The sequence below is a fragment of the Musa acuminata genome, chromosome BXJ1-3, assembly GCF_036884655.1.
Source record: "Musa acuminata AAA Group cultivar baxijiao chromosome BXJ1-3, Cavendish_Baxijiao_AAA, whole genome shotgun sequence".
NCBI classification, from domain to species: Eukaryota; Viridiplantae; Streptophyta; class Magnoliopsida; order Zingiberales; family Musaceae; genus Musa; species Musa acuminata.
The window spans coordinates 45,322,199-45,349,592 of NC_088329.1; the positions used below are offsets into that span (position 1 = coordinate 45,322,199).

The 27,394-nt window shown below is 38.2% G+C and overlaps 2 protein-coding genes across 5 annotated transcripts; one reads left to right on the forward strand and one right to left on the reverse strand.

Moving 5' to 3' along the window:
* Positions 1 to 1,338: 1,338 nt before the first annotated feature.
* Positions 1,339 to 19,881, reverse strand: LOC135634756 (uncharacterized). Of its 4 annotated transcripts, none has more exons than XM_065145319.1 (16): positions 19,500 to 19,881; positions 14,341 to 19,276; positions 14,072 to 14,260; positions 13,784 to 13,898; positions 11,766 to 12,819; positions 9,950 to 10,397; positions 9,110 to 9,163; positions 6,156 to 9,027; positions 5,950 to 6,063; positions 5,708 to 5,838; positions 4,831 to 4,923; positions 4,400 to 4,669; positions 3,360 to 3,996; positions 2,483 to 2,558; positions 2,277 to 2,406; positions 1,339 to 2,054 (listed from the first exon to the last, which is right to left on the reverse strand). In XM_065145319.1, the coding sequence occupies exons 1-15, from the start codon at positions 19,781 to 19,783 to the stop codon at positions 2,307 to 2,309; spliced, it is 11,373 nt and encodes a 3,790-aa protein (XP_065001391.1). In that variant the 5' UTR covers positions 19,784 to 19,881; the 3' UTR covers positions 1,339 to 2,054; positions 2,277 to 2,306. The 4 variants fall into 4 exon arrangements, with proteins under 4 accessions (XP_065001391.1, XP_065001401.1, XP_065001395.1 ...); XM_065145329.1 differs by having other exon boundaries at positions 14,341 to 19,287; positions 19,500 to 19,638; XM_065145323.1 differs by lacking the exon at positions 1,339 to 2,054 and having other exon boundaries at positions 2,483 to 2,553.
* Positions 19,882 to 21,212: 1,331 nt separating this feature from the next.
* LOC135634775 (uncharacterized) lies at positions 21,213 to 27,220 on the forward strand. Its single transcript, XM_065145354.1, has 9 exons — positions 21,213 to 21,466; positions 21,584 to 21,754; positions 21,911 to 22,008; positions 22,764 to 22,854; positions 22,960 to 23,154; positions 23,242 to 23,498; positions 24,613 to 24,703; positions 24,786 to 25,002; positions 26,784 to 27,220. The coding sequence occupies exons 1-9, from the start codon at positions 21,248 to 21,250 to the stop codon at positions 26,993 to 26,995; spliced, it is 1,551 nt and encodes a 516-aa protein (XP_065001426.1). The 5' UTR covers positions 21,213 to 21,247; the 3' UTR covers positions 26,996 to 27,220.
* Positions 27,221 to 27,394: the final 174 nt, after the last annotated feature.

The following is a 27,394-nucleotide window of genomic DNA, read 5'->3' on the forward strand; positions in this document are numbered from 1 at the left end:
AGGAATACGCAGAGGGGAGGCGAGAGAACGTGGAACCAAAGATAATTAATTATAGCTAAAATATCGAGAAAATGGGAACTTTTTCACATAAACCCTTCGAGTTTTTTGAATTGTCTATTGACCCCTCGAGGATTTAACATACGTTCTCTTTTTTCATTGGACCTTTGGAGAGTATTTTACAGGCTCCACAATTTATGTGTGTATTCAAGAGAATCCATGTGGAATTATTATATTAGAAAATAAATATATAATTGGATGAATCTAGTGTAAAACTAATATATATATATATAATAAATTATTTTATGTGCTTTAGATTTTACTATTATGAACACTAATCCTATATTAGTTGGAGAGCATGAGTACCAAGAACTAATATAAAGTTCAAAACTCACTTTAGATCCATCCCACAACAGATAATTTATTATAGGTCATACATAGATACAAAAAACATGCATACATACATGCATATACATATACATATACATATACATACATACATACATATATACATACATACATACATATACATATACATATACATATACATATACATATACATATACATATACATATACATACATACATACATACATACATACATATATATATATATATATATATTTATTTATTTATTTATTTATATGTATATATATACATATATAGCCTATCCTTGTATTCCTTCTTATCAAATGCATGGATAAGAAAACACATGGATTGTCCATAGTGATGATATGGGGTAGAGCATAGAGTCACACTTGTCTTCCCTTGCTTGCTTCAAGCAACAAAGAGAGAACAAATCTTATTTTGTGGTGTCTTGTTGAGAGAAGACAAGACAAAGCTGCTGCTTGCATTGGTTGGCATGAGTGTTGATTCAAGATTGATCATTGATCCTTCCCACATCAGCTTTGTTAAACAAACATCAAATATGCATAAATTGAATAATAACATATAGCAACATAACATATATTTTTAATAAAAACTTATAGGAGAATTTGAGTGTTAAAAAGATAATTTGATATACGGAAGTAATCCTTCTTACATAGACATTTCCTATAGAAACCAAACATGCAACACAAATTGAACAGAGTAAACAAGAAAGAAACTTAATTGGAAAAATAAATAAGTAATCTCGAGTAGAATAAATAAAAATACTTTTCTGAAAAAAAAAAGGGGAAAGACATAACACAAATTGTAATGTTTCACGGGAAATATTTAGCAGCAAAGGAAGAAATACGCTAACATATTTTTTTAGCAAACAAGTTCCGAGAAGTCGGGAGAAAAAGAATATGATGAACAGGAATGCAGTATTTCAGAAAGGCTTTCAGATCAAAGCCTGTGTTGAAAAGCAACCAGCAATCTTATTCACAGAGCATAACCAAGACATGTAGCTATATACAAGAATTCAAAACACCTTGTAAGATTAGTTTCCCAACTCACCTCAATCTACATGCTGAGGCCATCGACAAGCAAGGACACATCAGCTTCAGTGCAGGGCATAGGCAGTTGCCTGGGTCAAATCGAGGTGACTGAAAAAAAGCTCCTCCGGTTGGACTAGTTCGATCTGTTTCTGCTCTTCTAACACCTTGGATTCAAACTCCCTGAAAACGCTGCAGTGCCCATTTCATTCAGCTCTGCAAATTTAGCTGTCCCGATAACGTACCAAGTTAGGCATTGTAGAGACAATAACAGGAACTGTGCCAAGCAACACTGCAGCAGAATCTCCATGGGAAATTAAGCTAGGATGGAGTAATGAGACCCCCCAAAGACGGTCATTGGATGTACGAGTAGCTTTTGGTGAAAGCCTCAAAGGAACTTCTTTGGCGCTTTTCATTCTTGGCGCTGCACCAAGGACCAAAGATAGCATATCCAGCTGTCTTAAGTGGCAACGGTTGATGCAGCTGCTTTTTGCTATTGACATGAAGCATTGAATCTAGTAGGTCCCCAGTAAAGCCTCGGATATTCTCGTTATGCATGTCCATCACTGGATAAGTCTCCTCTTCTTTCCACTTTCTAGATATAATAAGGCAAACTTGCACATACAAATAGCATCCACCCTGTAAAGAGAAACAATCAATTTGTGTTTAGCAAGCAAAAACATGAACTATTGATTTCTAAATCATAAAAAAAGAATCAGCATACCTAACCACTAAATTGATAGAATAATAAGCTATCTTATTTTGTTTGCTATATTACAGCACAACTATTTACATCCATCACATCAACTATGTACCCAAAGGAAGAACTATAAATTCAGAATTCCCATGAAAGATTCATACCATGAGAGCAAAAAAAAAACAATCGGATAATCATATCCATGGCGTCCACCCTTCATACATGTTACATAAGTTGTCGACATTTGTTGCTTGCTTAAGAAGAAGATCTACTTGCTCCGGAACTTCTAGGGACCTGCAAAACAATTAAAATCCATCAGAGTGCAGGTTAGAAATTCCACCAACACGACCAAAGGGCAAAAAGCACATACCTGATGTCTTCAATACCTCTTCCATCTAGTTTGAGCTCAACTTGCTTCAAGACTGATATAGCATATGCGTTCTTACCTTACAACAGAACATTAAACATAAGATGAGTGAAATAGTATATCATAATATATTCTCTTTCCATCTAACAATTTCAGTAAACAGCCTGAAACCGCAGAAAATAATAGCCACCAACTATGAATTTCGTCTAGTTTAGTAAGATCCTTTAGATCATATAATGTGTCAAAAATAGAACATGTCATGCTAAAGAATAATAAGCATTAACATGTCGAGTAAAGAAACGAGCAACGGCAACTAGTCAGATGACCATTGCACCCCAGCAGAACTCATCTCATCCCTATTACAAATGCATTCAATATCCAGTGGAATTGTAGCAATTGGCTTCTCACTTGAATGAGTTTAGATCATATCCAAAAAATTAGTCCTACGAGCTACCAATGAAAACTGTAGGATCAGATTCAAATCAAATTGATGTCAATCTGGATCTGTTTTGAGTTCAAGAAAGCCTATCCAATCCCATCACTCGAAGGATCTAAAAACCTAATGTATCTCTGATATGGTTAAGAACCTTTAATTTGAAAAACTTAATTGAACAGCAGCAACAATCAAATCATTAAAAATCCAATTGTCTATCTGGTTTACAGAAAGTTGGTGCTGGGGATCAAAATGGTGCTTGCCATGGGATTAAAGAAAAGCTTCCCTTCTGACTTGGACTTTTATCAATTATTCTAATCAGTATGCACAATATTTCTCATATTTGCAACAAAAAAGGGATTATCACAACTCATAATAAATGCAATAAACATTTTCATGTAGTGAGCAACTGAAACATATGCTAATCAAAACGCTAATATATCTTACCCCTTGTAGTGCGGCTAATTGCACCAAAACATGAAGAAGAATCATCAAGATTGTCACCATGTCCATTAACCAGATTGGAGTAATGTTCATTTCCACTCATCAAAGAGTTTGCCACCACCGATTTTCCCTTCTCGATGTCATATGTTCCAACATTCTCGACTGTAGGTCCATCACATAAGGACAAGGCTTGCAAACTGTCACCCAGATCTGCTGGTAACACTGAAGACAAACTATTAGCAACATCCTCTGTTGAATAATTAGAATCTTGATCCTCAACAGATTTGCTTTCTGATCCATCAATAATTTTATAGGAAACACTCATACTAGTGTCCTCTCCAGCAGAATTACTGTGCAGGTCCTGTTCTAAGTTGTCTGATTTCTCAGAGAAGCTACCTTCACTTGAGGAGATGATAGAATCTGGGCTGCTGGTGTATGTGTGTTCCGGAGGGGATAGCCATCCTTCATCATGAAGAGCAAGTTTGCCATTTGTAGTCAAATTCTCAACATCTTCTACACTGCTCCCGGACAACACTTTCTCTTCATCATTGAATAAAACTGCACCATTTGAAGGTTCAGAACTAGATATAGCAAGGTCTTGAGACCTTAAAATTTGACTTTCTCCAAGACCTTCAAGAGCCTACAAAGACCAAGAGTTTGCATGACAAGTGTATGCGCATATATACATAGATTCCACATGTACATTCTCAAATAAATGGTCTTATTGGTCATTTATATCAGAACAAGCATTCAAAAAAATTGTATACATGTACATAATCATGTAAATGTCGTTCAGTGGTCTTTTCAATACTGCTGTAGGAACCATATCAGCCCATGATCCACCAGAGAAATCTACTCACTCAGAATATTATATTATGACCATTTCAAGTCAACCATCATGTAAAATGCATTAGCTTTCAGCCTGTTTTCAACTATTCATAATTCAAAACCTTCCAAGTAAAAAAGAAAGCAAAAACAAAGAATCATTGAATAGTGGGCAATAAATATCTGAGGCCTAAAGATTTATAGGTAAAGAAAATTACTTTATGAAGGTTTCCAGCATGGAGGCTTGAAACTCGTGCAAGTTTGGTTAATGTAGAATGCAGTTCCTTTACATAGCTGGTCAGCGAGGGCACCAAAGGAACCAAAGATGGACAAGCTTCCCTAAGTTTGAATATATAAGACTGGTACAGTGCTTGTCCATGAACAAGAGAAATCTCTTTATTGTTTTCCTCATCTTTCACTGACGCATCAGCCATCACAGTTAAATCGGTTGAAAGTGAAGCTTCCAGAGGAAGGAGGATCATGTTTACCTGCAACAAAGAAGAAACAGATCTTAAGGTGGTTGCATACTTTCATGTAGCATAAAAGGCTCTAAAAGAACTATGGCTAGACTTGAACTGAGGATATTCCTTGTCATTTCATAAAGCCACAGGTAAAAAAGATTTCAAAAACTTCAATCCAGACAGAAAACCTTAGAAAGATCTGCCATCAGTGCACTATGTGCTGCAGCTGCCTCCTTCCCCAAGATGTAAACATCTTCTACACCCTCCATTATAGCCAAGACCTGCAGACAAATACCATAGGATGTTAAAGCAACTAAAAGAAAGGAAATTTTAGATCTGACATCACAAAAAATAAGGTACATGCATCACAAAAAGAATTAAAAGTATGCTGCAAGTTATAAAATTGCATAGAACAGAATTACTTACTTTAAATTCAACAAACTATATTTTGGTTCTAATTCAACACCATACAAAAAAAGGAAATAAAAAGATATTTGTGAATAGCCCCCTGAAGATTTAGAAGTTTAATGCATTTCAATTCCATTTCGATAGAAAATTAAAAGGACCACTAGAGCAGATTTTCCATTTTATTTCATTGGCATTTCTTCCTCTTTGACTAAAGAATGATGATTCTTGTTATCTATCCATTCAAAATATAGTCAAGAACATTGAACTCCGAGGGCCAATTGTGCTTGCTCAAGCACAGTTCAACATAGTAAGACTAAGACTACATAATACATGTACATGCAACAAAAGCATGCAAACTTTTACTTGCAGGTAAATTGGAGTTCAAATCATAAAGACACCAAGTTCTATAAAAAGGATTTCCCTTCAAGGGTACAACACCCATGTACAAGCTGTAGTACAAATACAACCTCTTGTCAAAAGAAAAGTGCTACCTCATGTCTGAAAACTAAAAGATTGACCTCTAATGCACAGTGCACACAAACACCAATCATGAATAAAAAATAACATGCCAGTGGACATCACTAGCATAAGGCACAATAAAAAAGAATATTGCAGCAAGAAAAAAATTTCTTCATTTATTATTGAAAGTCCCTGTACCTCCTCGAGCATTGAACCACATTCAGATGTCAAAGCAGTATGGCCTTTAGAAACACAAACAAAGGCAGTTAAAGCCGTACTGGCCTCATATGCACGCTCCCTCATAATTGCTAGGGTGTCTTGCAAATCATCTGCTAATATGCAAAAGATCATTTCAAAATTCAAATTCAATAATCAATCATAAACAAACATCATAATTCATAAGACACTATACATAAAGACAAGGGAAGCTTTCACTACACCTGAAGCTGAATTTGCCTTTACAGAGGCAATGCAGAGTTCATTAGTTGCAGCAAACAAGGCATTGGCAGCAGTTTCCATGTTACTTTCTGCCAGCTTCCATTCTTGTTCAGCACCTGATTTCCAAAACACAAATGAAGTACTTACACCATAAACTCTCTGAAGCTGAAATGGAATCAACAGAAAGCATAACAAGAATCAAACTCACGGTTAAAGGAGTGATAAGCAACATCTAGTCTTGTTAAGGTATTCAAGTAAGCTTGCTGCCATGTTCTACCATCTGCAGTAGTTCGCCCAGACGTTTTCTCCCCAGGTATCCAGAAAAGGCCATCTCTAGATGCTTCAAACTCCATCACAGAATTGCAGATCTTTATAATATCACCTGCCTGTTCTTGAATTGCCCATAGCAATTGTCTTCGCCTTCGTAGATGATCATGGAACTCTGTTGGAATTCCTGAAGTCTTAACAGAAGAAGTGCCAGTCCCAACAGCAGTCGAACCCGCACAAGCCCATGCCATGGCTCTTTCCAGTTGTCCTTCTGCAGATGTTGATGTCCTTTCACAAGCTTGCAAGCATTCTAATGATCGTGCTACAGATGACATAGAAGACTGCAGTTTTTCTAATAGTTTTGGTCGGCTAAGGTTAATAATTAATGGGGAAATTTTATCATCGCCAAGAATGTTTCCTGAGAAAACCTTGCTTTTCAGTAGATAGAGTGAGGACATATCATGAAGCCATTCCAACTGAACAATTTCTAAAATAGTTTTCCCAAGGGCCTCAGTTAGTTCATTCACTTGCCTTTTCATGAAAGAAACTGTTGATCTGGCAGCCCTAACAGTTTCATGTGCATTAGAGTATTCTTCAAGCATAAGCCGAATTTTCCTTACAGCGCCCGCATCTTTTTTTGCTTGATCGGGTGCAAATTCTCTTCTTGCTTCCATCAAATGCTGCAAATTCTCAATTTCTTTATTCAATTGTGCCAAGAAAGCAGGAACAACTCTGCCATTCAAATAATGACCAAGAAGTTCTTGCAGATGAACCTCTAGCTTCTTTTTCAAACTTTTATAAAGCTGATCAAAACTAACATTATGATCAACAGAAGACGATATGTCATGAAAGCACATATCAAGAACAGAGTCCATGATGCTAACTTTCCAAATAAAGAAAGCATGATCTCTCAACAAGAAACGAAGCCCCCAAACAGATTCAGATACTGAGGAGCTGCATGTCACAAAATCGGCAAGTTTATATGTTGACTCATCTAAATCTGAGGGAACAGTACCATGTGACACTAGCTCATGATCAACTGATTCCAATTCAGCAAAAGGCTTTGCTAATGCAGCTAAAAGAGCTTTGCTCCTTCTAACATGCAGATCCCCCTCATCCTCACTGTTCATCAAAGATGTAAAGTACTGCTGAGAAGACATTAATGAATTTATAATATTGGCTTCCAGCTTTTTCAGAGAAGAATTCCGCATATCTTTCTGGTTCCAAGTTTGATGAAGTTGGTCTAACTGTGCTCTGCAAGCTTCTTCTTGGGAGGCTAGCTCTTCAGCTTCTTCCCAAGATAGATGATCACGACCACTTGTAGCTGCTTCTCCAAGAGCTAACTGCTGCTCTGTAATGAGTCCAACCTTCACAAAATAGTTCTTTTCCAGCTCCAACAAGGATGCTTTCTCCAGTTCCACCTCAACTAGCTTCTCTAGTGCTGTATCAACAGAACCACGGATCTGAGAAAGCATTCCAAAAGCTTCCATTGTTTCCGAATTGTAGGTAACAGCTGATCTAATAATCTCTGGGAGAAGAATTTCAGTCATTTGCTCAATCAATTGATTGCTTGAACACAGACAAACCTGGTAAACTGAAGCCCAAGTTGCTGCAGATGAAGGATTTGTATCTTCAGCACTTGTACTGGTACATGGTAATGTTATATCTAGCAGTTCTTGAACTTCACTAAGAAATACTGCTACTAGCACACATTTCTCAATCTGCTCTTCAAACCCAACAAGAGTGGTTCCAGAATCAGCTCGGGAACCATTCTCCCTCGTTCGCCAGAGAACTTTTTGAGTGAAGTTATCAGAGTATATAACCATCTTTGCTATAATTTCCTTATACAATTCAATCACAGCCATGCAAAGCACAGAAAATACCTTCACTTTCTTTTCTACAAGATCCTCCGGCACTTTAGCAATTTTTAGTCCATCACATTTGTTTTGACCTGAAGGAGATATGAACTTTTCATCTTCATTCTGTCGACAACCTGCAGCCTGCATATACTTTGTAAAAGAAGATAGCAGGCGTTCCTTGGCTTTTGCTTCTGTATCTGTTCCGATGGAATTCATCAGTACTGAACACTCGGCAGTAATTTTTCCTATTTCCATTGCACATAGTTCAATTTTGTGGAGGAGATCCTGATGCCTCTGTCGAGCTGAGTCATAACCTTCACCAGTGCTCTTTGCAATAAGTTCAGCAGCCTGATTTCTAGCAAGTAACAGGGCCTCAGATGATAGGCTATTTGCTGACAATTGCAAGACTTGTGCCCAACCATTTACTGGGCTGTTTGTAATGTAGCTATGTGGAAGAACTTTTTGCAATGCCAATGCATATTCATTGAGTGCTTCAATTGCACAAGAAAGTCCACTGTCCAACTCGTCTATTAGATGTGAAACTTCCTTATCCAAATCATAGCATTGCGCTTGTGTTGGCTCTGGAACAATTGTTAGTGGAACTCCTGACAGGACAACTGCAGAAGTAAGAGATAAGGCCTCTTCAGTGCCACTTAGCATTAACAACCCCTTTGCATCCGGGATTGAACCACTCCGTAGTGCATCAAGCACTCTTCCATGCTGATCAATCCACATAGCTGCTTCTTGGGCCTTTTCAGCTGCCACAGCTTTTGATTGTGCAAACTCATTAACCTGGACTTCAAATGATGCCCGGGTTTTTTCATACATAGAAGTAGCTTCGGTAACCACTGTTTTTGCAGATGTCTCATGCTGCATAAGTCTTGATTTCTCTTTATCAGCATGATAGAAAAAGGTAGATGTTACTTCATATTGATTTAGCACATCTAAGAATGCCTGCAATATGTTTGGATTGAACTTTCTTATCTGTCAACAAATCACATGTAATGTGCATATACAAAGGTGATTCACTTCATACCTTCAAAGCTGATTCAACAGTTGGTACTGTAGTCACCAGAAGATCATGATGTTCCTGAAACATAATTAAAGCATTTAATACTGAGTTCTTGTCAGTCTTTGGTTTTAAAGAATAAAATAATTTTTTTCCTTCACCATTCTGTACAAAATGCCCTAAGATAAAGTCAATATAATCCTGAAACACATAATAAAAGCTTATGCTTAAAGAAAGAAGCTAATAGCAGCATTATTACCATGCCAGGATGAGTTCTGAATGAAGCCTATTAAAGCAAGTTTAAAGTTGCTTAACACATTTAGATTCCTTTTAATCTTTGACAGTAAGATGACTAACAGGACATGTGGTGTCACAAGGGCAACAAAGGTTTGCTGCTTATAAGTTCATTCATATTTTTTTGTTAAAACTTATGTTGGGAGCTACGCATATGTGAACCTTCAACATCCAAAGCGGTGGTTGGAACAGATTAAAGCAAATTTAAAGTTTCTTAACATAATTACGTTCCTTGTTATCTTTGACAAGATAACTAACAGGACAATATGGTGTCTCAGGAGCAGCATGGACTTGCCTCGGGTAACTTCAATATTTTTTCTCTTGTTAAGACTTATGTCAGGAGCTAGACATATTCGAGGTTTCAACATCCAAACTGGTAGCTCTTCCAACATCATTTTAAACTGGTTATATAAAATATAAATATCAAAAGTAGTTAAAAACTAAAAAGTAATCAAATTTCACTGAAACAGTAATGCAAGTCTATCAAAGCACCTGTTGACCACAGAAGCTTCTTCATAACATCTGCTCTTTTTCTGAAAAAATATGGCTATAACTAGTGAATGAGAGACGTACCTGCAAAGGAACACGCATCTCTTGAACTCTTGAAGCAAAAAGACTTAGACTGACAGCCAACTCCATTCCCTTTTTCTCTTCACCACCTATAGCAGCTTCGTCATGGATATCTCCCCTTGTCCACTCCACCAATGGGTCCCAAACAAACACCTCCAACAACATTAACATTATATCTTTATTCTTCCGGAGAATGCTCATTACCGCTTCACAGTTAGACCTGAAGGTACCCTCCGTTCCAGTCAATCCTAAAGCAGTCTCAATCGTCTGCGTAAGTCGGAAAGGGACAATTTCAGGAACCTTTAGTCTCCTCCCTTTGTCAAAACATACATTATAATCTATATGGACAATTTCACCAGTGGAGAAGTCCATAAGGATATTGTCCAAATGTCTATCCCCGAGACCAAGAATGTGGCCCACCATGCTCATGGCTGCCACACTTCCAGAGAACCTGCAAATCAATGCTACTCATTTAAATCCATTATTGTAAAGGTTACTTGATTATGAATTAACTGAAATAGCAGGCCTTAAGATGCAAAGTCACCAAAGCCAACTGCAAGAAGTTCAGCAACAATCTGAATCACTAAAAGCTAAACATTGTCTTTATTAAGCCAAACAACATTGTCAAATGGACCAGCATTGTTAGATCAAATGCCAAGTTATACTCAATCGTAATCCATAATTACAGCATTCCAGTCACCAAAGCAAAAGGTCTCTTCTGGAATGGCTGGTATGTATATGCCAGTATTACTTAAGTGACATGTCCAAATGGGAGAAAGTGTAGAATTTTAGTTGCCCATCAGCTGGCCTTTCATTTATACTGAAGTAACAAAGAAAGAAATATTATCTCAACAAAAACATGTTTAATATATCATTAAATCCAAAGGAGCAACATTATACTGAAGATCATAGAACTATACTAAAACAGCTATCTATAGATTCAAAATATATAAATCCCCTATATGTTTGTGTAATTCTGATAGCTTGCAGAAAAAAGAAAAACATATGGAGAGAAGAATTCAGCTATGTGCCTAATAAGAGAATTCAACATTTATATGCTATTTCAAGCTTGAAAGTGGTTAATTTTGCCATGAGATGATAGATTGACCATGCCACAATTTTAAAACAACCTAGAAGAAAGAATGCGAGGAAATACATATAGAGTATTAAATGGCCACAATGTCAAGCATCTGCCAATAGGTTACCGGCAATTATAAATTCAAGATTCAATGCCCCATAGACTACCAATAGTCAGAAGAAAGCCAAGACCAGGGAGATAACCAAACTGAGATGCAGCACAAAAAAGGGCTAATCCATCAGCACAAAACTGGTCCCAGGGACAAATTGAAGTTTGAGTCCAAAAACATTACCAGGTAACACTTAAAGTAGTGTATTTAGCACAAAGTTATACTGCTGGAATATCGCCTATGGGGTGAAATCACTGTGCATAAATTTGTAAAACCAACTCACTTTATTCACGGATCAGATTATCGAATGAAAAGAAAATTTCATGTAATAAGACAAGCATATCTTTCAGGATTTTGTCAAATATCTAAGCACTGATCACATAAACAGATATCCCCATTAATTCTGGGTAAGCAAGTTGGTTTAAAATTTTAATCATTTTATCCAGGACCACAACCTGCATGTGTGCCACTAGCTTTCTAGATTTTTTACTAGTCAGCTAATATTTCTGAATAGATCTACTGGTCAATTGCCTACAAGGTGAGATATTGTGGTTACAGAAAACATGATAAAAAATATTTTGCACCATATTATGGTTTGCAAGTAAAGAACATTCTAACAAAAGATTTAATACCTTTTGGCCTTTAAAGTAAATGCTCTGAATCCCTCACTGGCACACCACATTTCCTGCCAAAGAAGTTCTCTTGGAGTCTCTTTCATAAGCTCCAAAAAAACTTTTCTTTTGACTTCAAGAGGCCAATCCCTTCGTGAGATTACTCTTCTTATGCCTTTTTCTTTGAGTGCAGGTATAATTTTTCCATAGAACATATCACTGGGACGAAGGACAGGTGGCATTGGATTATTCATATTGCCAGCATCAACTGCAGAAACCTGAGCCATCTGAGTGTGTACCTGCCATGACTTGTAGACACTGTATATGCTGGTTACATTATCCACCCACCGGATTAATCCAGCACGACCACTGATTGGGGTCACTGAGTAATAACGAATAGCAAGTGCACGACCACGGGTATCATTGGATGAAGTTAATAAACTATTAATTGCTTGCAACAACTGCATGATTCGGGCATCAAGACGTAGATCCTCTCGTCCCTTAAGAAGATAAGTGTACCTCTGACCATCTGAGCCTTGTAAGATGAGTTTCTTAGGTTTTGTCTTTGTTGATAAAATTGTTACCTGTTCACAGAAAGAGGAAATTGTAACAATCCCTTGGATGCTAGTTGTAGAGCTTCCTGAGGAATCAAGCATTGAGATTTGCTTCTCAAAGCCAGGCATTGGAACATCAGAAGATGAAAGAGAAGCCAGATGTGGAGCCACCTCACTTAAAGATACACATGATTTTCGATGATGAGTTGCTAGAGATGTTGTAATAGTATCAAACTGCCGCCACACATCTCCTAGCGCTGTTGCAGATTTAGGGGGAGTTTTTAAACTTAAGATAGCTGATTTCAGTTTTTCAATGTACTCTTCATGGAACCATAACTCATGAGATGTTCTCGGTTCACGAGATGTTGATGTCAAGCGGCGCTCTAGTGCCACAACAATTGGAGCCATCATAGCCGAGTATTTGGCTGCATTTATCTTGCTCTTTTCTGTGTCACTAAGTGTTGGATTTTCAGCAACCCGAGCCGCTTCCTCTTTTAGCATATTTATACGTCGTATGACATCTAAGTTTACAAAACTAGTTAGCAACCACTCTTAGCTATTACGCTAGGAAGTGCTCAATATCAGAAAGAAAACTGAGATGAATTACACCAAAGAATATATGCATTGATGATAGATACCAAAAGAAAAAATCAACAGCACTTAGATTCCATGTCTGATTGTTTTTTTTCAACATTTACGTTGTGTGCATGTTTATTTGACACAACACCGATAATCTTTAAGATTCTTAAACTAACATAGAAAAAAGAAGAATTGCAATCCTTTTTGGTGTCGATCCATTATTTAGATATTGTAACAGTGAAATTACAACTGTAATTTTGAAAGACTTTTAAACTTCAAATGATGTCAAAACAATCTCAAGTAACATATGCATCGAATGAATGTGCTTCCACATCGAATACATCAACTTCATCAGCACTTAAGCTTTTCACAGTATCTCTTTTCAACTCTTACATCTTGTGTATATATGCATATTTCAGTATCACTAAGTCTCCTTTCTTCAATAACACTATAAATTCATGCATCTAAAACCTAACTGAGCAATAGCATCCAACTCTGGTATCAACTCATTCAACTTGACCATTATGACACTATACGAGCAATAGAAATTCAGAACCTCCTCCAACTTATCAAGTGGCCATTATTCAATTTGTTCACAGCAACAATTACTTGAGCAAGCCCTAGTGATAAAGATCGGGCAATTGATTGCTTCAACACAAGATATCTATTTGTCTCATAGTGACTCTAATATTATATATTGTATGACTAAACTAGTTTTCAACCTTCTTGAGACTTGGTCAGGAAAAAAAATTCACTGTAAAAGTTAGTCCAACATTTCACATGCATTCTCCATTTGACAAAAAAAAACTAGAAGAAGCACAAGATAGAAGATACAAGTAACAAAGTAATTGAAAAAGTATGTCACCAAGAAATATCAATCCATTTGCTGTTTCGTGGACCATTTACCTGTATGAAGATCCTGAAGCGTGCTCAGCCAGAGCTCCTCCCATAGAATAGTTATCATTCCCAGCTCATTTATTACTAGCTGGACATCTTGAATTAATTTTGGATAAAGCTTAAACTGCATTCAAAAGTAAAGTAGTTAAGAACTCAAAAATTGGAAGCAAGACTTCATCAATTCCCTTAGTATGTTAAGTAAACAACAATCATGCATACACATCAGGGAAAGAACAAAAAAATAGTGTTATTAAGAAATTTGGAACCAACAGATAATTGTAAAGGTGGTTCAATTACCAAACAGTCCAATATGCGTTGAAGCTCCTCTAGTGGTTGCCCGTCGTAAGCATTTAGATCAACAAGTGTAGGATATACAACAGACCAAGGGCATAATTTTGCTAGCATCAATAGAAGCCCCTCCAGTTGCTTCCTGACAACTTGTTTAGGATGAGAACTCAACCGAGCAAATAGCTGGGGAATGAGTTCCTGTATATGAAAATTAACAATAAGTAAGCCTTTGAAAATCATGCATAAAGACAATATACAAATACTTTAAAGCATCTCACCTGCCATGGCAATAGAGGAACTGCAGCAAGACCATGTTCTAAAGTTTCTCTCAACTCGTATCCATAATTCACAATAATATGAAGGACATACAGCATTGCCCTAAGGGTGCAACTCTTGTTTTTTTCCTTTGGAAAATCATTAGCAGAACAGGCTAGAAGATTGGAAGAATATGAAAGGTACTGAAAATAGCCATGTGCAGCATGTCCGAATAATGAGACCCTCCTTTGCCTTAATGACCACCAAATGCCAACCAACTCATCAACAAAAGGCAAGATGTCATGTTTCCTCATGCCACCGTTTGTATTAAGAAACAGCACTTGCAGCTGGGAAGAAACAGCAGCAGAAGGGCACTCACCATCATAAGACTCAAATCCAGGTGATCCAGCTGCAGTTTGCATTATGTATGCTGCTTGCTCAACTAATGAACTTACAAGTGGCTCATTTTCCTGAAAATAAATGGACTCTGATCTGTCTTCATCTGCACCACTTGCAACATTCACATCTCTATCACTGTTAAAAATCTTCCTAATTATAATTTCCACCTCAGACATTTCAGCTTCTGTCAACTTGCATCTCTCAGGAGAAAGTTCTGGACAAAGAACAGAGGACAGAGAACAGGATTGTAGAACAGCACCACCCGCAGGAGGGGAGCCCTTTGCTTGGTCAAAACACCAAGAAGCATAAGAGAGCCAGGTTTTACTCAAGGTGGGACAAAGATTACAGGATATTTTTCTAGCTGTACCAATTATTTCTTCAAGAATTTGATTATAGTCTGGATCAGTGATTAAGACACCATCACCAGAAGTCAATCCAGTTCCAGCAAAAGAAGTGCATTTGCTACAGCCACTGAAATCTTGGCGTATCTTGAGAAGAACATTTCTAAAATCTAGATTTGGAAAACCTTGTCTCAACCAGGTCGATAATTTCAAACATGCCTTTGCCCTCAGAACACCATCAGCTCCAGATGATATAGTTGCCGTAGATCGCATATTATCACCTATGAATGACCAGCTGTCCAATATAGCCGCTTCATGATTTCCTTTTGCATGCTTGAGTAGTATATCTTCATATTGCATCTTCAAAGCAAGAAGATCAGAATGAGACCCTTCTGAAGTCATCCGAATGTGATCTCTGAGGTATTGACTCAAGCGGTCTGCCAACATAAAGTTTTTCTGTTTGCGAGCCACAGTAAGCAGCTTCTGACAGAGAAGCAGAGTTGTTAAAGAAGTTGGCATTAGAGTACGATACACTCTAAAAACCTTAGTCCACAAGCTACAATCTTGACAAACTCTACTAATTGGAGTAAGCAGTACTTGTTGCAAGGATCCTAGCAATGATGGTGATCTTTTAGCTTGATCATGGTTACTTGATCTTGTGCCTTCTTCAAAAGCAAGGATGCAGTGAAGCTGGATGGCACAAGCAGCTGCCTGATGTAATCCATCAAGAGGTACAACAGACAATGCTTCATCCAGCATCAACTTTGCTTTTTCCAGTTCTTCCCCGACCTTGTGGATGGATCCATCCCGCTTAAGCATTGATCGTAGAAGCATTTGCTCACTCCTCTCTAGAGCAATCTTAGGATCAAGAGCAATCTCACAGCTACTTTTAGGTGTCAAATCCAGGTAGGACCGAGATGCTTGAAAATCCCCAAGATCATACCGAGCCAAGGCATGAACAGCATTTATTTCATTGCCAGCTGTCGTTAAAGCTCCAGAATAAGACTTCCCAGCATGCATAGCACGAAGTGATTGTAATTCAGTGAGCCAGCTTTCCAGAGAATTCCAATCAGAGACCGATGTAAAACACTCGATGACACGTGCAATAACAAACTGTACACCATCAGAACCCATGAGAGCTAGTGCAACTTCAGACTGAAGTAAGTGAGAAAAGTAAGCAGCTGCCTTTTCATATTGGCCCTGAGCCTGATAGACAAGTCCTGCGATCCATGAAAATTGCCCAAAGTTCCCAGCTACACCTGAAACAATATGTTTGTCTTCCTTAAACAGGACAGAAAATTGTGTAGCAACCCATTTCTGAAGGCCAATCAAAGCCTCTGGTTCATAATTCCTGCATAAGGCCAAGGATGCATGTCGGACAACCTTCATAACATCTCCTGCAAACCTAGATCTGAGATGGAAATTTTCAGAAACAGATGCCCCACGAGCTTTTTCCTTGAAAACTGATGTTGCTAAACTTTTTAGATCCTGCAGCCGTAACAAACAGTACTGAATGGTCGCATCATAGCAATGCAATGCCAGCCCAGCATTCATCATAGGCTCACATATTCGAGAAAACCACTCTTCACAAACTTTCTTATTTGCTCGGAAGAACACGGAACTTTGTCGACTACAAGCAGGTAAAATGAAAGAACCTTCATAAGCATTGTAAACATTTTTCTTCAAAGCCTCAACAAAATCCAGCAGCAATCGCATTGGTAACAAGTGAGAATTGGACGAGGCTATGTACTTACTGTCAGTTTGTTCAGCATCTAATAGAAGCACATTAGGTATGTCCAAAAGCATGCGCTCTAAGGCTGCAAAAGTCTGGGTCGGACCACCGAGGTTAGTTCGCAGACGAAGAGCAATGCAATGTCTAGCAGCCTCATGAATGGACCACCAAACAGCAGCTATATTATTCACTGGACATATTTTATCAACTGCACATTCCTCTGTCTTTCCACCCTTCCACATGTCACCATTACCAGGTTCTCCAACTATTTCCTCTTTGCTAGAAATTGAATCATTTTTGCAATGGCAACTAAAGACTAATCGTTGGATCCAAGAAGATAGAGGCACCTTCCACCTCTGTGATATGTAACTCATGATGGAAACAAGTTGATGTGAGTGTAGCTTTCTGGAACACTGCTTTAAGGCAAGTTCATTCTTCCAACTCAGGTAATAGTTGTTGACAGTACAATGTACAAACTCACAAATACTACTAGCTCTGTCATTCAGACCACATGAATACATTGTTAAAGGCAACACAACAGATAGTACTCTGGCAAATGCATTTTTTACAGTTACATCTGGATCACCAAGCTTATCAAGTGCAACTTCTGAGACAAAATTGAAGTATGCATGATCAATTAGCCTTGCCTGCAAAAGAGCTTCCAGAACAGATGCAACACGAGATCTCACCTTAGATTCCCTCACATATGCTGCATCAAAAATTGCAACAAGTAAGTCACTGCCAACACCAGCATCTGCATGTGGATCACAAAATTGCATCATCAAGTCTGCATCGCTCTCCAAAGTTGTAATCATCCAACCAAATGAACATATCCAGTCAAGAGCTTCTAGCTTAACAGATATAGGTGAATTAACCCCAAGTGCCCTAACTATGCACATAGCATATTTCCTTTTATACTCAGTAATTAGATCAGTCTTAGCTTGAAGGCTTCTTTCACTTTTTCCAACTGAATTAACAGAAACCTTCTCCCAAGAAGCTCTCAGAATTGTGAACTTACTTAGAAGTTCAACCTCACTTAACCTGTTCAATGTCTTAACAATAAGGACTTGCAACTCAAACCAACCGTCGACAGGGGACTCAAAAGGATGGAGCTTCTCTAAAATCGAAGATGCCAGTCTCATTGATCTATCATATCTAAGCGAGTCAATGACAACCTGGTCCTGCAAACTTTCAGCAGCACCGCAAGGAATAGAACTTAGCAATGCTTTTAAGTCAAACTTTATTAAGGAAATTAATTCATGTTCCGAATAGGCCTTGCCAGAACCTAAATCTAATTTCAATTGGTCATCCGTCACAAAATCCAACTGGAGCTCATTGACATTAGCAAAATGCCCACGAATTTTTCCAAGCATGCCTTTTAACAACTCCAACTCTTCAATCAAATACGAAATAGCTTGGGAAACAACAGCATTGGACCCATGTTGTAGAAAGAAAAGGTAAGTTGCTGCAGTGTTTGCAACTACAAGGTGATTTGGATGCAGACGCAGCTGAGACAAGGGAGAATAAAATCCTAATACAGACCTTACAGAAGAAGGATGGAGTGCCAGCTTCTGCCTAGATAGCAGTTGCAAATTAGTTTTAACCAATGCATTTATCTGCAACGATGGAATTCCTATCAGGTTTTGAAACAAAATATCAATAACAATTGGATATGATTTAGAGAACCCTTCATTAAGTATTTCAGCCAGAAGAATCAAGCATCTCCAAGATTCTCCCATCCATTTTGGCGACCCAGACTTCCTCCCAAAACTTGCTATACATTTCAGCAAACGGGGAGCCATATTCTCCAGGGGTTCTCTGACGTCTTCAAGTATGTTCATTTCCATCATTCCTGATGCTGTGACTCGTAGTACTGTCGAGAAACAGAAGAAGAGAGCAAGTAACCTCCCAAGCTGGCTGCCAGATTCAAGACTTGTATCCTGGATAAGAACTTCAATGTCACCCAGAAACTTTGAGAGCAATTCTAATGAAAACTGTAAATTGCTCAGCCAGTGCTTCTGGAATTGCAAGAAACTATCCATAATTATCGTCCTACCAGACTCGGAGAGGTCGGGCATGAAAGCCCATCCCAGAAGCAAGTCAACGATGTCAACAAAATGCGGCTGGAAGCAATGCCCAAATTTCAAAGAAATCAGGGTAAGAACGCTAAGAAGCTGATGGAGCAAGCCAAGGGAGGTTCTCTCGTCCTCGAGAAGCTCTTGGCATGCTTTGAGGATTAGCGGTACAAAGCGTTCGATGCTATTAGCATCGCCAACATTAAGGAACTCTCGAAGGCTCTCCAATGCCAATTCCGCAGACCCATTCTGAACATCAGTCTCCCCAAGAAGAGGAAGAGCCCAAGCCATGAATCTCTCAGCCAATGCCAAAACATGATTTTGGGGACCATTCGATCCAATTGGAACGGAAACTAGAATGGCACAAAGGGATCCGTAGGTAATCGCTGCTGCTCGCCTCACGGCATATGACCTACAAGGAATCTTCCACGAGTAACATATATTATCATAGTACTTTCGAAATCGTGAAAAGGCACAATCGTAAGTCTGCAATTTTGGTGGATACCATTTGTTCGATAGAGTGGAATGCGAAAATAACGATATCACTAAACGTTATAGCATAAAATAGTTAGGGTTTAGAATGAGAGAATCTTTAGGGTTTTGGAGTGACACGAAGAGGGGGAGAGAGGGCTTACTTGTCAGAGAGAAGCTGGTAGAAGCCCTGGGAAAGGAAAGGGGAGGAGTGGGAGACGACGAAGGCATTGGGAGGGTAGAGGATGATTCGTTGAAGGGATTCTAGGGCCGCGATTCGAGCGGCGTCGCCACCTCTCTCGCCTGGTCCTTCAGTCGCAGCCGGTGAGGAGGAAGGGGTGGACTCGGCGCTCCCGCCCGCGGCCGCGGCGGACGCGGAGGGCTGAGTAAGAGCGGCGGAGAGGAGAGCGGCTAGCTGTTGCTGGAGGTGGTGGAGGTGGCCTTGCATCGCCGTCTCCGCCTCAATAACTGAGTCCTACTTCGGACGTCTCCGTCTCTGCCTTCATAAACCGGCGACGAGTCGAAAGCCGAGTCGAGACTCGAGACCACCGCCCATGTTTTCAGAAACAAAAATTGGGCATACTTCCTCTGTTTTTGCTTTTAGAGTCATAATTGGTCGATCGGACTCGAGGTTTGGTCAAACCTCTTAACCCGATCCCTAATACCGGCCGTGACCGAGATGAAAGGACCCAAATAAGCCCGAGACAGACCGATCGGGTCGAATCAGGTCCGGATTGAACTCGATCTAAACCCGTCAATTCGACATTAAGGGGTGCTATCATATGCATTGCATCCACCTACGATCCAAATCACATTCCAAACGCGGATTCGGATAAGTTTAGGATTTCAATTAAGATAATTGGATGATACGAGTGTTTGTACTATGTTTTCGGTCAAAATTTCAATTATTTGACTTCATAAATACCTTTATATCTTGAGCATCATCATTAATATCATATTTGCGTGGTCCTCTATGTCTAATGTCTAGAGTCATATCTATAAAAAAAATTTCTGGTTCAGTGAATTATTATTTTCATAATAATTCATTCTATTCATCGACTACTACTGATGTACTAAGTCATTACGTCGCAATCTTTAGACAATATAAAGGAATTCAATTCATTAGACTTATTTGTTCTTAATTACTATATATCTATAATCCGTCAGTCATCTAATATCGCAGAGATTATATACTAGACATGAAACTATTAGACCCGTATGATTTCTACTCGAGTCTTGCTCTAATTGAATTCTTCCTAACAACTTTTTCTCTCTCGAGTCTCGATAAAAAACACATGAGATATTTTTCTCATGATACGAAGATGAGATGATCCTCGGTTAACACTTAATAATCATTGTAAGATTGATTGTCACTCTTGATGACCGGTTGTGTTAGATTTGAAACTTTTAATCCAATACATCTGGTACTAAACAGTGTATCAAACTTTGGTTCAGCCGTGAACGAGTGGGTCAATCATTCAAAACACACATTTTATAAAATAGGTTGTGATCTATATACGATTGATTTATTCATGCAATTATCGTTAAATCATTTTGAGTAAACTCGTAATCAGACATATGCATCGATGGTGAAGTATTGCCAAACTAGAAAAATTATTTGTGTTTATAGTTTATTGATAGATATAGATTAATTAAAATGGTTATTATAATGAATCTTTATAGAAAAATTAGTAAGGCGAACAAAAATGAAATAAATAAACGGTAAAGAAAACTTTTATTAGGTATTTCGCGGCGCAAATAATATTTCCATAATGCAAATACGTTTCCATTAAATATTATTTTTTCCTAAAACGAAATCTTGACCGTCCATGGATCACGTCATGATCAATTTAGCGCGTTGGATCCAGTGAACCCCCTCATCATCGCCGTCCAGTGCGTTCGCAGGCGATTCATGCTTCGGCGGAGACGGGGAAGAGGAATCTACTTTACGGGGAAGAAGTCGGGTCGGAGGTGGACCGGAAACGGCGAGCGGATGGAGGAAGAGGAGGGTAACGAGTGTCCTCCCGAGAACCAAGAAAAGAAGCCGCGTGAAGGCGGAGGCGGCTGGGGCTTCTCCTCGTTCTCCATTTTCTCGAATCTCCAGAAGGCCGCCGAAGAGATCTCCATAAACGTTGGTGCTCTTCTACCGATTATCGTCGGTCTACTGTTGCATCTCAAATTTAGATTCAAAGGAAAAAGAAGCAAAGAATCGTAGTGAAAGGATTGCTTTGTTCTTGTTCGGGATCAGGCAGTTGAAGCCATCAAGAACGCGGGCACCACCGACTTGCAGAGCATGGACCCTGATGCTGCGCAAGAGCAAGAGCGCAAAGGGGGAGAAGACGAAAGTGAGAACAATAAACTTCGCAAGTCCGCGTTGGATAGATTGGAGAAAGCCAGTGAGGATTCTCTGTTCGGTCAGGTGAGTTACATGTTATAGGATCCCCACTGCAATGGTTATTCACATGTGTCTCTTTCTTGGACGTTCCTTTGGTGGTGGCTCTTTCCGTGTATTCATGTATGGAAGGTTATTATATGGGGCTTTTCTACTTGACATCTTTGATCTCATGATATGTAGGGTCTCAAGGTATTGGACAATTCAGTGGAAACTTTTGCTTTCGGAGCATGGAGTGCATTGGGTAATGCTTGGAAGGGGGGTTCGAGGCTGGTCGGTAGGTATGGTGTTTCTTTTCCTCTACCTCCGTCGGTTGCGTAGGGCAATTTACAGGATCAATTACAAGTATAAACTCAATGTTCTTTGAAGGAGAGAGATCCTAATTGGTTTTGATGAGTTCATCGCAAATGATACTATGACACTTTCTGATGACCCTTCTGATTGGTGCATGAGGTTGTTACAAAATTAGTGGCGTTCCATGCTGTAGCACATTATAAAGAAATTGGAAAAGAGGCATCATATCTAACTAGGGAAAAAAAAGATTTTAATTTTGGCTACTATTGTTTGATGACCAATTTACTTCAGTTAAACCGGCTTTATTCTGCCTTTTGCTGGCACAACCTGATATTTTCCATGCCCTTCACTTGGAGAGTGAATGACCGCTGGCTTTGTGTGCAGCATTTATTGTCAGGATGGTTGTATTAATTTTGTTTCTTGGTTATACTGAGTTTATCGATGTGAACTTGTTGATACTCCAACTTATATTTTCGGTTTTTCACTTGTAACCATCCTTGATTTTCAGGCTAGCCAGTTATGTCCGTGAGTTGTTTTGAAGTTTTATAATGTGCCGTCTGAATTCACATAAATATCATTAGTACAATGCTTTCTAGATGTTTATTGTTTATTAGTTTTTCAATTCTGAGTAGTATTTCATATATTGTTCCACTTTGTTATTTTCTAAGCAGGGAAACCGTTTGGACCTTTTACGTTGATTTTCAGTCAGTTTATCCACTTGATGTGAAGCTATGTCTTTCAGGTTGGAGCATTCTGCTGCAAATCTTGCTGATTCGATACAGCAAGGAGACCTGCCTGGCAAAGCCACTTCTCTTGCTCCATCAATTATTGAGGTATCCTGTTATGTTAACAAACACCATAACATGCATCGATAGTGTTTTCTTTATGTATCGGTCTCTGCAGATGTATGATTTTGTTCTTTCTTTTCTGTGTATTAGACTGGGAAGACTTTTACAACAAAGGGAATGGAAGTCCTTGAGCGGGTTGGAAAAGAGACGATGGACCTGCTCATTGTTGAGACAGGTCTTGAAGTTGAGAAGGACCCCGTTAACCAACAAGATGACGAAGAAGAGTTTGAGGAAGTAACGTTTGACAGGTGCTTTTACATTTATGGAGGTCCTGATCTTCTTGAGGTACTACTCTATCTTCTGTGGGTTTCTTTTCAGTGGTTTATACTTGCAGTTGACTTTTCATAAATTTCATTAAATATTTGGATGCAGGAACTGGAAGCACTGTCAAGTCATCATGTTTTACTATTTAACAGGCGAAAAACAAAACTTTTGGCAGAACAGAAATCCCTCTATAATGCTAAATTGCTACAGGTCCAGAAATTCTTCAGTCTGGGCACCATCGCTGAAGAAAATGGAGTTAATCCAGATATAGGAAATGTTATTGAGACAACAGCTGGTGACAGTGATACTGAGATGAAAAGGTTATGTGACTCAAGTGTCAAAAGGGCTGCTGACATTGCTGCAGGGTAATACAAAAGTCAATAGGGAACTTATTTATCATGTTGCTAACAAATAGACCTGCTACTATCTAATGCTCTCATTCTGGTTAACTGATTCTTTGTTCTTTTTGCCTCTCTCGACTGCAGTTAATACCCTGCGGCCTGCACAATTGTCGATTATAACTTGTTGAAAGTAGCATAGGATTATAAAGGCATACAAAACATGATATCAGGAGTATGTCACTAGCAAGGGAACTAGTTAAATATAGAAATGACAAGGACAGGGTATCATCATGGTTTTCTAATTTTATGGTACCTTGACTGAATTGGATGGTACATATGCAGCCATAGATTGAGATGCAAAGTTGCAAGCTACATTGGTTTGTACTTCGTACGGTGTACTAATAGACACCCTGCAAGCCACGATGTTGTTTTAAACCATACACTGGTTCATTTCTTGAACTAGCCCATTGGTTTGAATTGTAACTAGCCGCTGATTCTGATATTAGGGTTTGCTAAAACCACTTCTTTGGCAATTTAGGACTCAGAAAGCTTTTCCACTGCAAATTTGGTAGAGGGATAAAAAAGAAAAAGGAAGAGGAATTGAAGGATAAGAAGAAGGGGAAGGAGAAGGAAGTTTTGGTTGCACACTCTTACCCTATAACAATTAGATTCAGATTTGTTTCTTTTGGATCATTCAGTTAGAATTTAATATGGGAGAACTGAATAGGAAACTATAAAGAGCAAAAAAGATGGTTTCAGTTAAACCTTAATTTTGATCAATCATCATAATCTGCCATTAGTTAATTCAATAGAATACCTCTAGCTACAATCTTATGTTACAAACATATATGAGAAGACGATCTTCTTTGCAATATTTAAGCTTGCTTCCTATATGCTTTTTGTTTCGTTGTTTTTAATTTTTATTAAGTTGCTGTGTTGTCAATAGATTCTTTGCAATTTATACTGATTCATCTTTTGTTCTGTTTTAGCATCATCATGTTTTTTGTTTCTTTAAAAAATGAAACATTAGTTTAATCTGAAGCCGCTATTAGTATTATGGTCCATGCCACCAATGTATGGATTCTATAAAATTAAATTTTATTTTTTCTGAATAACAAAGGGAATTTCTTCTGTACAGGTTCACATCTTCTCTTGGGGGACTTACTGAAAATGATATAATTCAGCGAGCTGCTGACAGACTTGAGACAATCCACTCAGAGTGTATCCATGTATGCAGATCAAATGAGGAACTATTTTTCTATGGTACTCATTTTATGTTGTACTTATCAATTCATTGCATTTTGAATGCAGAGATTGTCAGAACTCTGTTGTTCTGCAATATCTCAACTTCTGGCTCTTGGAAAATCAGTCATTTCAAGTGCAAACAAAGCAAAGAATGAAGAAATAAGCGGTGATTCTTTGAAGATTGATTGGCCTGAAGATTCTGCCTTAAAAGCTAAGGTTATAAGATACAAGGCCCAGTCCATGACTGAAGACATGGAAACGGTTTCTAATAGTTTTATTACAGGTGAGTGATTTATGTGGGAGTTCAAGTTAGTTGTTTGCTGAACTTGGTGTATGTGTTTCCTCCAGAGAACACTTGTTAGTATTTGGCTTTTGCTACTTAGGTACCAATATTTTGAAGCTACCTAAATATAAATTTTCTTGTTACTGTTTTCTGTAATGAACAAATGCTTTAAAATACTAGTCTCTTTCAGAATCATTTGTTTTCTGATAAAATAAGTAACCATCAGGACTAGTGTACGTCATTCTGATCTATCCGTAAACTCAATTTTTGAATATCAATTTATACAGTTGCATGTGTGTTCTTAGTTGGGTAAATCTTCTGTACTATTAGCTCAGGGTGGTGACAATAAGTGAATAAGAAACGAAACATAGTTGGTAATCCTTTTGGTAGTTTGGATGAGTAAAATACAGTCTTGAGAAGCAGAGTGTATGCCATTAGTTATAGATGTTGGTGCTAACTAGCACCAAAAGTATCACTAGCTTGTTCTAATTTTCTTTTTTCCGATCCTATTTTGGACTAAATAAGGCAGATGTTTCCTGATCTCCTTTATGAAATGAGAGAAGAGGAGAGTTACTGCACACCATGAAATTTGTCATTGCCTGCAAAAAGAACATTGAGAGCAGTGCTGTGAAAATTTTTGACATATTTGTAGAATGGGTATTTTTACTCCTTGTTAGACTCTTTGATCGAACAACAATGGCTGATGGTGCCTGCAGAATTTTCTGGTTAAGGCTTATGTAGTGATGGTTACAGTCCCATGTAAAAATATTTTTATCTATTGTCAATATTTATATGTGTATATGCATGTCTGTACGTATGTGACTATATTGATATACATATTTATATGTATATATTCATGTCTGGATATGTGTGAATATATTGATATACATATATTTACAGGTTGATCAAAAAGTGGGATTTCTTGGTTTCAGTGAAAATTTGAACACTGGTTTCAAAGTCATCGATACTAAATTGTTGATGTGGTTCTACCCTTGCCGAAGTGCTCCTATTACCAAAGATCATGAGTTTTCAAATTCATTTGCCCACTCATTAAGTGGCAAAAAATTATGCAATAACATACTGCTTCGTTTGATACAAGGTAATGGATACGCAAATGAGCTTCAATATCATGATTTTTTTCTATGGAGACACTCTGGAGAATGCATATCATGTTTGGATCTCCAATTTAGGTATCTTGTACTAGGTTGTGTTGAATTTAGAAATTGACCCGATATATAGCTGACCTAAGACAAGTTTTATGTCCTTGTATATTAATCCTACTATTGGTATGGTTTGACATGCTGTAAAGCATCTCATGTGAAAATTTAATGTTCCAAAACCTTTACCATCCATCAAGTGGTACAGACACCGAGTGATGTAGGAAAATTGGACTATTCATGTTTGGATGATTTATTGGGTGGGCCTTAAGGTATGACGATAATTCTTATATGGAGACAGTTTTAAACTTTAAAGTTTGTCAATCGACCTTAATGTCTGAATCTTGGTTTTTGGGTCTCCTACATAAGATTTGAAAGATTTTAGAACCTTATCTGATATTAGGTCAATTTCAGACAAGCTTAAATCAATATGTACAGTTATCTGGCTGTTTCTGTCATATGTGGAAGCACTTGTTTGTTTCCATTGTAAAAAAAGGGGAATGCAACAAAAGACTTGCACATGCACCAGATTTTTTTTTTAATTTTCAAATGCAGGCAGCATTGTATGTTACTTTCCAACTTGTCTGGATTTTCTAATCAAAATTGTGCATATTATTATTTCAGGAATCTCAGACATACTAGAAGCATATCTGACAGTCATACAAAGTGTTTCTTCTGATAAACAATTGGGCCTCCCGCATACTTCAGTTCAAGAAAAGGCAAATGTTATTACGAACCATTTCCGAGCTGGCCAAACCAGTGCTGTGGAGAAGATTCAGGATGCTCTTCACTACCTGACATATGTGGTTCTCTCTACCTCCATGCCAACTGTATGATATTCATGAACAATGGATAATTTTTCTAATTCAGTAGGGTTCGCTCATCAAGATTGAATTTATTTGACTGCTTTAACCCTCAGCCAGTTGTGGATTATATATATTTGCAAGGTTTTGTTTGATGTCATTTAAATATCATTGTAGCTTATGTAGTGTTGTGCCAACACTTGATCTCCTTGATATTTGTTTATAACTAGTGTAAACATATGATGATCTTGAGACTGATTTTTGTTTTGCATTCCAAAGATGGTGGTCCGTTTGACTAACGTGGCTGAACTGCCAGTTATGATGTTTGATCTTTGCATTTTGCATCCAACATGAGCTGTTGGTTTTCATTGCACCATGCAACAGATGACTGGAAGCTCTATGGCTTTTATCACATACAGTGATACAGGCTAA

What these genes read in the sequence shown, in the direction of transcription:
- LOC135634756 (XM_065145319.1), bottom strand. Translation starts at nt 19,783, where the DNA reads ATGCAAGGCCACCTCCACCACCTCCAGCAACAGCTAGCCGCTCTCCTC. An exon ending in GCTTCAGGATCTTCATACAG is followed by an intron (nt 12,820 to 13,783) that starts GTAAATGGTCCA and finishes TTGTAAACTTAG; the next exon opens with ATGTCATACGACGTATAAAT. An exon ending in AGAGGTATTGAAGACATCAG is followed by an intron (nt 2,407 to 2,482) that starts GTATGTGCTTTT and finishes ATTGTTTTGCAG; the next exon opens with GTCCCTAGAAGTTCCGGAGC.
- LOC135634775 (XM_065145354.1), top strand. Translation starts at nt 21,248, where the DNA reads ATGCTTCGGCGGAGACGGGGAAGAGGAATCTACTTTACGGGGAAGAAG. An exon ending in TCCACTCAGAGTGTATCCAT is followed by an intron (nt 24,704 to 24,785) that starts GTATGCAGATCA and finishes TTTTGAATGCAG; the next exon opens with AGATTGTCAGAACTCTGTTG. An exon ending in TTCTAATAGTTTTATTACAG is followed by an intron (nt 25,003 to 26,783) that starts GTGAGTGATTTA and finishes TTATTATTTCAG; the next exon opens with GAATCTCAGACATACTAGAA.